At 33.1% G+C, this 14,448-nt stretch overlaps 2 protein-coding genes across 3 annotated transcripts; one reads left to right on the top strand and one right to left on the bottom strand.

Annotated features, from left to right (window-relative positions):
- The first annotated feature begins 4,480 nt into the window (after positions 1–4,480).
- LOC104785765 (type I inositol polyphosphate 5-phosphatase 8-like) lies at positions 4,481–8,441 on the top strand. Of its 2 annotated transcripts, none has more exons than XM_010511032.3 (11): positions 4,481–4,940; positions 5,408–5,529; positions 5,646–5,730; positions 5,833–5,892; positions 6,404–6,488; positions 6,595–6,699; positions 6,797–7,178; positions 7,284–7,468; positions 7,564–7,669; positions 7,762–7,910; positions 8,003–8,441. In XM_010511032.3, the coding sequence occupies exons 2-11, from the start codon at positions 5,506–5,508 to the stop codon at positions 8,289–8,291; spliced, it is 1,470 nt and encodes a 489-aa protein (XP_010509334.2). In that variant the 5' UTR covers positions 4,481–4,940; positions 5,408–5,505; the 3' UTR covers positions 8,292–8,441. The 2 variants fall into 2 exon arrangements, with proteins under 2 accessions (XP_010509334.2, XP_010509332.2); XM_010511030.3 differs by having other exon boundaries at positions 4,497–4,638.
- Positions 8,442–10,995: 2,554 nt separating this feature from the next.
- On the bottom strand, positions 10,996–13,725 carry LOC104785764 (WAT1-related protein At2g37460-like). The gene is made up of 6 exons (XM_010511029.3): positions 13,372–13,725; positions 12,453–12,515; positions 12,018–12,369; positions 11,779–11,940; positions 11,532–11,683; positions 10,996–11,446 (listed from the first exon to the last, which is right to left on the bottom strand). Exons 1-6 carry the CDS (start codon positions 13,569–13,571, stop codon positions 11,233–11,235), a joined length of 1,143 nt encoding a protein of 380 aa, XP_010509331.1. The 5' UTR covers positions 13,572–13,725; the 3' UTR covers positions 10,996–11,232.
- Positions 13,726–14,448: the final 723 nt, after the last annotated feature.

The following is a 14,448-nucleotide window of genomic DNA, read 5'->3' as shown; positions in this document are numbered from 1 at the left end:
TTGATGACACTTTTTTTTTTTTTTTGTCATCTGGTTTTATATTATAACTGAACAGATTACATCTGTTGAATACAAAAAAGTGAAAACAAAGAAATCACTTAAACACTAAACCCAAACAAGGGAAGCTAAGCTGGCAAGTAACACACTTCCAGAAACATAAGCCGGCAAGATACAAACTTCCGGAAACCAAGATACAAAGACTAAACAACCTAGAAAAACAGGTCACTAAGGAATAAACAAAAACCAAAGTACTAAAACTGCCCATCTGAATCAGAAAGAAACTCACAAACTTTCCCAAAGAACCTGTAAACGCCGGAGAGTACCGAAAAGACCGGAAGTGCCATAAACCATGATAGCACACCGTCGACAAACCATCATCAGCACCGGCAAGAACGAAAGCAAGTTCGAACGACATCAGAGAAACAGAAGCCACAACCATTCAGTCGCACAAATCCAATCAAGAGAAGGCGAGCCAAACTAGGGACAAAGAAGAACCTTGAGATTCGACCTGAGACAAGCCAAAGAGGACTAACAGCTCTTACACGCGGACCCTCGTCGACCCAGCTTTAACCATCTACAGAATCAAAACTGGTGACCTCCTCGCAAGAGAACAGCTGAAAGACGATTCCACTACTATGCCTAAAACCCAAAACCACAACTCAACAGAGCCGCTGAAATGAGCTAGTAGATGGCTAGCAACAAAATACCATCCGGTTGACAAGCAAAGAACGAAACCTAGCCTAGAGCGCAAACACTGACTAGCAGGAGACCTAATAGAGCAGAAGAACTAAGGATTGAGTTCCAACCAACAGAGAAGGCAAGTTTGAGAGAGGACACAAACCAGCAAACTTCTCTTTGCAACTTGAAACCATCGGTTGAAGCCATACTAACACCAACAACACAGCCTAATTGCAAAACCCGCAGTCCAAAGAAGAGAGAATCGAAAGAGATACCATACCAGACCATGAAACGAGCGTTCGTCTCTTTCAAACCACCAGCCGCAAGAGAACCACCAGAACCAAGCCACGACCAAGACTGAACCGTTAAAACACGGATCCGTCTCTACCACAACCAGATCTCGCCGCTGATGGCTTCCTCTTCTTCAAACAATCTTCTCTTCAAAGGTGATTTTGACAACAGCTACAACACCTAAAACAACAGAACTAAACCATATAGAACAAAGACTAGGCAGCAAGACGAAGAACTACACCCTCCCACAGCTCCGGCATGGAGCCCGGCAGCCGGAGAGGGCAGATCGAAGAAAAATTTTTTTTCCGCGGCGGCTGGGCTTTGGGAGAGAAATTAGGGCGACTAATGAAATCCTAAGCTAGGAGAGGTATTGATGACACTTAGACTGACTCTAATTAGAGAAATAATGTACTGTTTAATGAATTGATAAATAGTGGTGACGTGACCAGGTTAAACGTTTAGAGTGTATATTTATAATTAAATAATACCTTTTCTACTATATTCTTATTTAATAATCCTATATATATTACCACAACTATTTTAAACTAAAATTTGCAGATTTGATAATTTTGAAATTATTTTTTTCTAGAAATTTCATAACCTTCGTTATATTTTTAAAACTAATTAATCTTTTGAATAAAATGAAATAATGTAGTCAATGATTTCAAATGTTCAAAAGTTTATTTCATTCGTCATATTCACTGTTCTAGGAAGATAGAACGTATATAAGGTTTCAATTTTTCTTTTTATTCTAAGTTTGTTGAAATTCGTTTTTTATATATCTACTATAAATTATTAATTTTTAGTGTCTTTTGATAGAGTGCTGCATTTCACTGCCAATTGAACTTTAAGTTAACCTAAGTTTCTACTACAACCACAATGTTGTAAAGTGCAATATATATAACACAGAGAAAATCTTTAATTGTCTTTCTGAATGTTAAGTTCAGCGATTTAACTACGAAAACTTAATTTAAACTATATGCATTTTAAATTTTCTTGTGTGAATTACAAGTATGTATATGTTTATTTCTTATAAAAAAGTGTATATGTATGTATAATTATACTATATATTGAGTATTGACTTATATACGATAACCAAATTCTCGGATACAAAATATGGATAATATGACGTACAGAATATCAAGAGATTGAAGACGATAATGAAAGATTACTTGTCGTTTGTGAGTCTAAAATCCGACGAGCATGTTAGATTGTTAGGTCGCCCGCATTATTTCAATCAATCTACACATACCCGTAAAAATAAGCCACAGTTTGCAAAATGTTAAAAACTTTGTATAGTTTAATCCAAAGGGGGAAATATATAAGCGATAAAAACTAAAAAGTATGCACATTGGAAGCTTCTTCGACTAGTCAAACATCTAAAACTCCGAAAGAGCAATTAACTTAATAAGTTAATTAGCTTTGGAAGAGAGATTAATAATTGTTAATGCATCGGGGGACATGGATCTTCATCACTCCTTGTAAATGGATCGATAAGATCATATCCGTGATGAAAGAGACAGGAGATCAATAAATGCGAGAATTTAACCTACCTGATCTATATATGTTGCGTTAATATTCGGACCGTAGGATAAATCAGGACGTGTCGTCTGAGATTATGTGATTAGTTGGTTACTAATTATATTTAAATGCATGTTTGTGGAATTCTGATTTGCAACGAGACTATAATAATAAAAGCAGTTGGAACACATGTCCGAGTGTGGAGCACGATGACGATTCGTAGGTTTTTTTGTGGGTTAGTCAAAAGAAGCCCTTCCAAAGTTCAATTTTTACGAGGTTTCTTTTTTCACTACACACACATATAGGCGTCGGTATATATGGGCCGATGGCTCTAATAAAATATATTATTAGTAATAATAAAGAGGAGCAATAAAATGTTTAAAACGTTCAAGGAAATCAGTATTAGGTTTTTTTTAATCACTGCATGCAGAAGTATATCTATTAACTTAACATTCATAAAAAAAAAAAAAAAAAAGAGTCCAATAACTTCGTCTATTTTTTTTTGGGTGTAGACTGTAAAGATAAAATAATTGGCTGTAAACATATATAGTTTCGTAAGATTGCCGCCCTTTTACATGTTAGTTGGGTACTATAAAACTCGATACTTTCAAATATTTGCTATCCTTCCAAGTTTTAAAATGTCCCAATGGAACAATTTACTACACTCTTAACAGTTAGTCATTTAGTGATTGTATTTTTATATTTTCATGGCAGGAAATATGTTAATGACATAGGATTGGTAAGTTAAAAAGAGAAATTGTGTAACAAAAGTGGGTAAATTTGAATATTCTTATGGGAAAATAGCAAGTTTGAGGTAAAAGCAAAATAGTACACGTTTTCAAAAGAACTTAACTGATTTGACCAAGACATTTTAGTACGGTATGTGTCAACTCTGCCAATTGCAGTTTGGTTTGCAGTATTTTCCACGTCAGAAAACTTTTTTTTGTTGCTTTAAGGGAAAATAAAAAAAAAAACTAAAAATTGAATATCATAACCAAATTTATAGAAAGGGTATCACAAGGATTCAAATAAAGATTCTAGTATTTAGAACTCCAAATTTGGTAAAACTCAAAATGTTACATGTATAATACTGTGCTAAAAATGTTATTGTGTGCATTCTTATATACATATGAGGAAATATCAGTGCATCACATTTCATTTGTCTCTATAGGAGAGGACGACTGAATAATGTGTAAATTGTGAAATTAAATCCTACTTTTTTCTTAAATCCTACTTGTTTTAATTATATTCATAATTTCAAGGCTGAGACAAAACCGTGGGCTCAATGTGAAACTTGTCTCATGAAGTCAACCATACAACTACAAGAGGATTCATCTGAGAGATGCGAAGGAGTTGCCGTAATTTTAAAATCGTTGGAAAATGCAATTTATGTACTCCAGAAATAAATTTATGTTAATGTGATTTTGAAGCGAGTCCATATCATGAATTGTTCATTTTTCAATTTCTAGTCGATTACTACGGACCTTTCACTTTAACTTATAATTTTTAAAATCGTATTATTTTAATAAAGAAATTATTATTTAATTTAAGTATATAATATATTTTAAATAGGTAAGTTAAAACTTTGAGTTTATTTTGTGAAAACTTAATAAATAAAAGGTACAATAGTAGACCCAAAAAAGTCTACAAGCTTTAACAAAATAATGAAAAACCAAAACCAAAAACACTTTTGATATAATAAGACCTTTTTTTTTTTGTCGAAAATAAGACCTCTTCCTGATCCACAAACCTTTCCTACTTCTAGATCTCCCCACAGGACATAGCCAAAGATATAGTAAATTTCCAAAATTACTAATTTTATGATCACGATTACCATAAAATTTCTTGCTAACCTTCCACCTCAGTACACCTTTGCATAGGTAATGTAAAGTATCATTAAATATTAAAAAAATATCACACATAAAATAAGGAATGTATTGGTCCAATCAGTCCACCTCTACACATAACACAACTTTTATAAATTCCATTTACAGCCGTATAAGCGCACAACGTTCCTCTTGATCCTTCGCAACTTTTCTCTCTCTCTCTCTCTGGGTCTCCCTCACACAAGTCTCTCCTCCTCAAAATTTAAACTGGCCCTTCTCCATTTTCGTTCACAAAACATTGTTTTGTATAACTTATACTCATGTAAGTCTATAGCTTCCCCTACAAATCTTACAATTATTACAGCTAATAAATCTGTAATTTACTTAAGTCGTTTTCGGACAAGACTATCTATTGTTTGAAACTCACAAATGTCTTCCCTTGAATTTTCCTCACCCTTTCGTCTTCTTTTACTTGCTCTGTTTTTTTCTCTCTTCATGATAGCTCTGTTTCCTTATTTCCCCTTTAACACTAACCATAGGAAAAAATGGTTTTGTTATCCTTCCTCTCATCGATCTCGTTATTGCACCTCCCTAGTTCAAAGATGGTTACGCTTCTATTTTCGGGTAATTAGTTTTTTATTTCTAAAACAAGAAACAAAGTTTCAGTTCTCGTTTACAAAACCTTATTCTCTGTTTTTTTCTCATGGCTTCATACGCATCATGGGCATGGCATGTGTTAATTAAATTTTTACAACATGCTTTTTAATACTATAATTCTCCCTTATTTAAGACTCTAGAACTGTTTATTTTTTTATAAGTAGTTAAGTTTTTAAAATATCTGTCTCCGATTCTCCTGCAACTAGGTTTTTTTCTATTTTCCCGTTGAATATCTTAGCTACTAGTATTATTTTTGGTTCAATTTGTTTGTCTGCGTTTTCTTTATTTTACATTATAATTTCTGTCTTTCTTGATCTTTGATTGGACCCAAATTGCTCAATAAATATTATTCATATAGTTATTAGTCATTATTTTTTCATTAATTTCGTTTTCTCTTACGCGTACTAATATCTTGCTTACCTCTTAATTTCCAGATCCTCATCCTTTATAAATCCTCGGATTCGTGGTTCTTGACTTTTGTACAAACAACAACGGTGGCGGAAAAAACAGCAGAGCGTTCTATTACAGAAATATGGGGAAGATCTTGAAATCTAAGGTACCCTTCTTTAAAACCACACATGTAGTTTTAGTTCTCTCTTTTTTTTTTGGTTAATAGTTTTTAGTTCTTTAAAATCATATTTTTGCTATAACCGGCTGCGTTTTGCTTTATAGGCTTCTTGGCCAAGGACCGTCGTGAGGAAGTGGCTAAACCTACGTAACGGCGCTTGCGAATTTCACTCAGATTACCCAGTCAAAGGTAGAGATATTGACTCGTACCGTTTTGGATATTTTTCTACGAACTACGTGCCGTTTTTAATATTTTCGTCGACTAACCGGATGTTTTTTTTGTTTCCACTAGTGAATATGGAGCCAAGGCGAAAAAGCTGCTCGGACATGATCGTGCCGGAAAATTTTCCAGGTAAAAATATATTTAAAAAAGCTCATGAATTTTACTATATTGTTATTGTGCATCGAAACGGCGTCGTATCTATGGTCCGTAAACCGTACTAGAACTGAGACAGTTCTCCGTACAATATAAAGCGTTTGGGTCCATCTTTAGTAGTAGGATTAGACATATGTGTCAAAGACTCAAAAACGACGGCATAATGGGATATTAAGGAACCTAGATTTTATTTTATCTATGAAAATCGTGTTTTGAGTTTTGACAAGTGATAAAATGAGATTAATTAGTTGTTAAGAAAAAAACAAAGAACACAATAGATTAGTTGTAATATCGGTCTCCACGTGAAGGGTGAGAGATGAGGACTTAGGCTATAAGTTAAAAAAAAAGTCGCAAGTTTTAGGTGTACTTGCTATTCAGAATTCACCAGTTTTTGTTTTATACATATCTTTGGCCGTTTATAATTTTTTATAATAATAATTAAGTACGTAATTAATTAAATTTTGTTTTTGTTTTGCGGTTGTAATAGGGTGGTTGGGCCAAGGAAATGGGGATTTAAAACAATCAACCGGTGAACAACATCTGACACGTGTTGATGACAAACTTGATCTCAAGTAATATATGGCTATGCTTTCATGATTAACCTATAAATTATCTTATTTTAAGTTACAATTAGCAATGGTTACTAACTTTGTAAGTTGTTTAATTGTTGATGATTAGAATGTTCGTGGGGACATGGAACGTGGGAGGGAAGTCGCCACATGAAGGATTAGACTTAAAAGATTGGCTTGAATCTCCCGTAGATGCCGACATTTACGTGCTAGGGTATGCTTATAATAACCATATTAACGAATTTTCTCCTACTTTTAATATATGGTTTGGACTAATTAATAATATCATATCATAATTTTGTTTTGTTTAGGTTTCAAGAAATCGTGCCATTAAATGCCGGTAATGTTCTTGGAGCCGAGGACAGTGGTCCAGCGGCTAAGTGGTTGTCTCTTATCCGAGAAGCCTTGAACAACAACAACAACAACAACGACCTTGAAGTTGTTAAAAATCACAGAACCTCCTTTGAACTTACGAAATCATCACAACAGCCCCGCTTCAGCTTCTCAGGTCTCTCGGATGATAACCCAATTCCATGCAATTCGACCCCTCTTCACGGATATAGCCTCGCGGCGAGTAAACAAATGGTGGGGATATTTTTGTGCGTATGGGTTAGAGATGATCTCCGGAAACGTATAACCAACCTCAAGGTTTCATGCGTTGGCCGTGGCATCATGGGATATCTTGGAAACAAGGTTAGTCCAAGATATGCATGCATATACGTTTCAATAGAGCTGATTCTAAGATATTTTGATATATGTTTATGCTTGGTAGCTAATTAGCGATGCAATCTTGTATAGGGCTCCGTATCCATCAGCATGTCGTTGCATGAGACAAGTCTATGCTTCGTTTGTACGCATCTTACGTCAGGAGAAAAAGAAGGCGACGAGGTCAGAAGAAACTTAGATGTGGCTGAAATATTTAAGAGGACAAGATTCTCACGTTCTTCTAAAGATTCTCGACCCGAGACAATAATGGACCATGAGTAAGTCTATGAAATATATATAATAACAGTTTGTTTATAAAAAATTTACGTTTCATTTAATTTATTAATCGTTTTGTTATGTGGTTATGTTACAGTAAAGTAATATGGCTCGGAGATTTGAATTATCGGCTAAGGGCGAGCAGTGACGTACATGAAAAACTTATAAACCATGATTGGGAAGCACTTCTAGAGAAAGATCAGGTACACAATTTTTTTTATGTAAACTTATTGGTTGTGTATATAAACTATTTATTTAAGAGTACCTAAACTAATAAAGCATGTTCTCTTTGCAGCTAAAGATAGAACGAAGTGCTGGTAGAGTTTTTAGGGGATGGGAAGAAGGCAAAATTTATTTCGCACCAACGTATAAATATCAAATAAACTCTGATAATTACGTTGTCCAGACCGGAAAATCAAAAGAAAAACGAAGAACTCCGGCTTGGTAAGATAATGAACATGCACTATATATTTTACAATAATGATGATTTTAAACTTTGTTTTTTTCTAACAATGTTTTCAAATTTTATTTTTCAGGTGTGATCGGATATTGTGGAAAGGTGACGGGATGAAGCAACTTTGGTACGTGAGGGGAGAGTCAAGATTCTCGGACCACAGACCGGTTCAATCTTTATTTTCGGTACATATTGACTTGACTCATAATCAATCGAACCGGAAAACTAAACCGGTTAACCAAAACCATCGTCCAAACCCGGTATTGCCTTATACGTGCCACGGGAAAGTCCAAGCTGAAGAGATCTTGTTGCTCACGCGTGCACAAAGTTGTATAGATACACAACCTAGACTTATATCGTCTGCTTCCTAATTTACTTTTGTTTTTTTGTTTCTATTTCTTTTTGGATGTTTTCATGTTGACACAAAGAAGAGATGAACACATGGATTCCTAGGATTGGACAGTGGAGCTTTCGAATTTGGCAAAAGCAAGATTGTTTAAATTATGTTAATATTGGGTTAACCTTTTTTTGTTTCTTCTTTCCCTCTATTAGCTAAGTTTTGGATTAGATCGAGATTAGATGTTGATTTTTAAAGTAAGTGGAACATATAAGCTTTTGTTTATTAAAGTAAGAATTGAAAAAATATATTTTCCGGCACACACTTAGTAGACCCAAACATGAAAAGCCCAAATCACTGGAGCCGAGCCTCTCGGCTCTCCTCGTATAAATTTTCTCACCTGTTTGCACTTCATTCTTCGCAGTGCTTACTATTTACAGAATTGTCCTCTAAATAGTTAATTTGTCAGAAACACCCAATAACAGAGTATAAACTTTTAAAATTGATCAATTAAACCCAAAATTTAATTTCCAACTTTTAGATGTCACAAACATAAAACTATACTTCCTCCGTTTTAATTTAATTTGTCGTTGTAGAACTTAATTTTTTTTTCATAATAGTTGTGCTTTTAGATTTTCAATGCAGATGTTTGGTGAATATTCTAGTTTTATCCTTGTTGTTTTAAGATTTTGACCAACAAAAAAGTTATAAAATATATTAATAATGAGCAAAACAGAAAATTTAATAGTTTTCTTAATTTTTGTGCAAAAATCTTTAACAACAAGTAAAAATATCTAGAGAGAGTAATAATTAGCATAATGATTTTTATTGGAAAAATTATTGCCAGCTACGTCAAGTATAGGCCAACACATCGCCACACATACAAACAATATAAATGTTTTGTTAGCTACATGAACTATTGTCATTATATAAGGACATGCATAAACAAACATGAGTTATGTGTACAACACCATAACCATCTAATTCCGATGATTTGTTTGCCGGAATCCGGCGTTGACCAATATTGACCGGCGTTGACCAATTTTTTTTTTTCATAAACAATAAAAATCAACAAAATAATTACATAACTTTACTAAAAGATTATATAATAAAATTTTACTACAAAATAGTATAACATATATACATTTTCCTTTTGTAAATTCAAAAGTTAGTTTTAAATTTTATACCATATTATATTTATTATATACAAAAGGGAAATGTATATTTGTCATGTACCATATTATATTTGTTATATACAAAAGAAAAATGTATATTTGTTATAATACTTTGTAGTAAAATTTTGTTATATACAAAAATTTCCTTTTATATATTACAAATATAATATGATATATAACAAATGATGAGACATATAATTTTTTCTTAAAATATTTTGGCTTAAAAATGTTCATAGACTTTTTATAATTGAGTCTAATTTGTTTTTTTTTATTAAAGTATATTGTACCTTGCTATATAACCTTTGATTTACCATTATTTTTATATACTTGTTATATAAAAATATTTAATAGCATGCTACATAATAAAATATAATAGGGTATACAAATGATATGGTATAAAATTAAAAACCAAATTTTGAATTTATAAAAGGAAAATGTATATTTGTTGTATTATTTTGTAGTAAAAATTTATTATATAATTTTTAGTAAAGTTATGTAATTTTTTTAAACTTTTGTTTTTTTTAAACTTTTGTTTTTTGTAAAAAATAAATAAAATTTTTAATTTTTTGATCAATACCGGTCAACATTGGTCAATGCCGGTCAATACCGGTCAACACCGGATTCCGGCAAACAAATCATCGGAATTAGATGGTTATGATGTTGTACACATAAATCATGTTTGTTTATGCATGTCCTTATGTAATGACAATAGTTCATGTAGCTAACAAAACATTTATATTGTTTGTATGTGTGGCTATGTGTTGGCCAATACTTGGCGTAGCTGGCAAACATTTTTCCATTTTTATTCAATTTCTTCGCTTGTATAGGTAGTATAAGAAAATACACAACATATGGTGTGCATCACATGCCTCAAAGATTATGCTCTGTTCTGCTCATAATTAAGTTATCGTATGTCTACAATCTAAATCCTAAATCCCTAATTATCCCTAATTATATCAGTGATTATTTCACTATATATTCTTCCCGGGGATAGGCATGATTAGGTACAATTTCCAGGTCTACGTTTCCCATCCATACAAAGTATCGACAGTTCTCCATTCCTCTGAGGTAAGCTACATGAATTATGCATATCACTAAAACGACTCTGCCTCTAACAGATTTTTTTGTTTTGTTAATTAGTTAATATGAGTTAGTTATATTCATCAAATTTATGATGAATTTTTAATAATATTCAGAAATCAGAACTCAAAAGTTATTTTTAAGGGCTCTCATTGAGAATGCTAAAATCTACTCTTCGCTTCTTACTTTGTTCACTATGTTTCTACTTCTTGTAGAGATTACCGCTCTTTGTAATGAAGGTAACCGGGACGTTGTAGGGTTTTACTAGTCATGAGTCATGAACTCTGGTTTAGACACTATTAGGAAAACTCTTAGCTCCAATGCAATCTTTTTTTTTTCTTTTTCCTTAGACCATGGTAAGTCTGTATGAGCGTGTCTTATGGTAGAATTTTGCCATTACAATTTTTTTCAATGATATTTTGAAGCACAAAGGTGGTTAAATAAGGTCACCTTTGAGAGAATTGCAACTTCACTGTCAATAAATTTTCTCCTGTACTGGTAATTCATTTACCATATTTCATTGTATATATACGGCATGAATAACATAGTTTTATCATATAAATTTTGCACTTCCTCTTGGACAGTTTTTTTGTTCTCTCCATGGTAGTTAGCAATTTTTTTTTCTACAGTTTCTCTGATACATAATTGGAAACTAGTAGAAAATCTCTAGTACGTTCTGACTCCTCCATGAAAAACATTTTTGTCGACATACTTGTTGAGTTAGACTGAATCTACAATTGTTGTTCTCTGTTCTCCTTGCTTGCTGATTGTAATGACTTCATGATCAATATTATTCTTCCCAATTCCGCTTAGTTCTAGCTTTGGTTGTGTTGATGGATCAATTGTTAGCGGCGTGGATTGATATTTGTAATCTTTGCCTTTGCCCCATATCACAAGGTATAACCCTCCACATATAACCACCGCACCAAGAACCCTGCCAAAGAAACAAAATATTTTCACTACAATCATTCTGATTTTGATAGTTAAAGCTCATGTTTGATGTTTGGTGATTTCCTTACCTTCCAAGATACATCTGCTCTGCAAAGATGATGGTTGACATAATCGCTACTATGATCATACATAGAGGACTAAAAGCTGTTACAAACACAGGACCTCTAGTTTTCATCACCACTCCTCCAACATAGTAAGCCAATGCTGAGCATACTATCCCCTGCACACATTTTAGATCCAACAATTTATTTTATTAAATATAATTAATGATGAATAATCCACTGGCTTATTGGGATATGTATGAATGAATCTTACACTATAGGTGGATGTAAGAAGTTTAGTATCCCAACCAATGGCCCAAGCACTAGGATTTCCTTTTTCCATCACTAATGCCACGACCGTTCCTTCTATTGTCCCCATTAGGCATATCCATGCTGTGAGAGAAAGCTCAGCCGGGTATGTTCTCAGTGTAACTGCCTGATGAAAACATTGATTCATTTGTCAAAATCAACCCATAGCTGTATTATTTTGTAAGTAGAGAGAATTTAGCTTACTTGAAGAATCATGAAACATGCATAGCTAAAACAACCAATTGTGACCAATACTGCTCCTTTGATGGCGCTGTGAATATCAGTCCCATCTGTGTTTTTTGAAGATATTCCTTTGGTCCAAAAGAGATCAAGAACCGGGCCTTTAACAAGTGTCATGATCATGGCTCCTCCAACTGTAGCCAACGTCCCAATCACCTTCCCCGCGCTCCTGATGCATCGTAGCTTCACTCTTTCGAGTCCGAATATATAGGCAAGCACAAAAGTGATTGCGGGTAGGACATTGTACATGGCCGTTGCAAATGTAGCGGTAGTGTATTTCATCCCTAGATAGTATAAGTTCTGATCGATCACTGGCCTATATTATTACAAAATTGTTTATTAGATCAAGTTAAGAAAAGGAAAAAAAATATAATGAAATGAAGAACAAAAAATTATTACTCGAGTAAACCAAGGAGTGATATCTTGAAGAATATCATCAGTGTCATCTTCGGTCTCACCTTCCTGTTTTTATTTAAAATCGAATTTGATCAGAAAACTGAAAATTGATTAGAACATGAACTATGCATAAGCTTAGAATCATTTCAATTTGGTTCCTAGACTGACAAGAAATTACTAGATTACAAGTTCACAGTTACTAAAGCATACACACTTTTAGATTAAGCACTTAATGTTGAATTAGTATATCTTTTTTTTTTGCAAAAAGAAACACTAAAATAATTGTAAGGACTCACATTCAATGCATGATAATGACAGAAGCCACAGAAAAGCAAATATAAAACGGTTGCAAGTATTTTGTCTTTTAACATATGAGTGACCACTTCTTATCATCATATATTACGTCAAAAGCCTCATTCTTTCTTTTTGCTATAATTTCATTCATCCTTCCAACACACCAAACGTCCATGCAAGCACCACCCACATTTTTTTGACATAAACAACTCAACAATAAATATGTATACACATGATTTAACCTAAAATTTCTTTAGTGGAATATGACCACCAGAGTTTCTTTGCGTTTGTGTTTGCATTTCTATTCTATCATGATCATAGATATACCATCACATAGAAACACAAAGGTAGCCTAAAAGATTTTTGTATTGCAAACTCTGTTCCTAATATTGATCAGACTTGATATATATATCCTGCTATCCTGCTATCATGGTCCTGAAACTACTCAATATAATTTGGTATCAACTATAATTCCCAACAATTCTACCTTTTTTTTTATTTCTTCAAAATAAACACAAACGTAAAAAGAATGAAATCTTCGTGTAGATGATAATTTGATGTAGTGGTTCAAACAAAACATTGAACTATGTTGATCTAAATAGAAGGGAAGATAGAGAATAGTACGTACTTGTCGAAGTAGAAGGCGAAGGGAGCCATAACGATGGTAGCAACAGCATGACGGTAAACAACAAGGACGTAATTGCTCATGCCTTTGTTTAGAACAGCCTTTGACAGAATATCCATTCCCGCTAGTCCTACTTGCAATACTACCATTGAAATGAATGGCCTTGCCTTCTCCATGCAATCCCTCTTCTTTACTTCCTCCATCCTAATAACTTAGGATCAAGAATTTAGTTTGATTATATTTTAAAGTAGTAGCAATATAGATATATGAAGATATTTCTTTTCAATTGAATGAGTTGTTATGTTTTGTCTTGGTTATCTCTCTTTATATAGAGCCAAAAGATAAAGGATGTGATGTGAACATTCATTTCTCTACGGAAACTTATACGTCTATAATTTGTTTTAGTGTAAATATTTTATTATAAAAGTATATCCGTAATTTTTCTTTTTGTAAATTTTCAGACAAGTTGTCCAATTCCTTACTCTTAAATCATGGGACGTATTTCTCTGCCTTATCGACTAAAACCATACAAAGATACAAAATTTTGTAACTTGTAAAATATAATTCTTTGGGTTCGCATATTTGATCGAATTTGATTGCACGTTAGCTGTAATCAAATATATATTCTCTAATTAGATTCATTTTCTTCATGATAATATTCTAGTGTGCGAAGTATACAGTTAGGTTTTAACTATATGTTATATTGATAATTATGTCAACTACCATAATGTAAATCCACAGAAAAGATGCATTTATCAATGTTCTCGACCAAAAAATTCGCTGAAACAATGTCATGCATATTCGTTTACTAATACATTATTTTCCTCGGTTGTACAAAATAAAACATAGAAATGTCCTAAGCAGATTTTTTTTAATGTTCCCATATATCATTTGATGAATGGTCGCCTAACTCTAGCAGGAGAGGTGTTGATGCATCGAGCTCTTTCTAGTATAAAGTATAAACTAAGTAAATGATTAATGAGTCACAGTATACCGACACTGTTGGGTAGAGTGATCATTGGTTACATTTTGTTTTTTTTTTTTGCTTTTTTCCTTTTTATTAAGTTATTTTCTAATTTA

This window comes from Camelina sativa, chromosome 5 (assembly GCF_030686135.1).
Source record: "Camelina sativa cultivar CO46 ecotype springtype chromosome 5, ASM3068613v1".
NCBI lineage: Eukaryota > Viridiplantae > Streptophyta > Magnoliopsida > Brassicales > Brassicaceae > Camelina > Camelina sativa.
Note: the sequence above shows the minus strand (reverse complement) of the source record. Positions and strands in the feature narration are given on the sequence as shown.

Coding starts and splice junctions, on each gene's coding strand:
- LOC104785764 (XM_010511029.3), bottom strand. CDS start 13,571: ATGGAGGAAGTAAAGAAGAGGGATTGCATGGAGAAGGCAAGGCCATTC. Junction 11,941..12,017: donor CATGTTTCATGATTCTTCAA/GTAAGCTAAATT, acceptor TGTTTTCATCAG/GCAGTTACACTGAGAACATA. Junction 11,684..11,778: donor TTCTTACATCCACCTATAGT/GTAAGATTCATT, acceptor AAATGTGTGCAG/GGGATAGTATGCTCAGCATT.
- LOC104785765 (XM_010511032.3), top strand. CDS start 5,506: ATGGGGAAGATCTTGAAATCTAAG. Junction 5,893..6,403: donor CGTGCCGGAAAATTTTCCAG/GTAAAAATATAT, acceptor CGGTTGTAATAG/GGTGGTTGGGCCAAGGAAAT. Junction 6,489..6,594: donor GATGACAAACTTGATCTCAA/GTAATATATGGC, acceptor GTTGATGATTAG/AATGTTCGTGGGGACATGGA.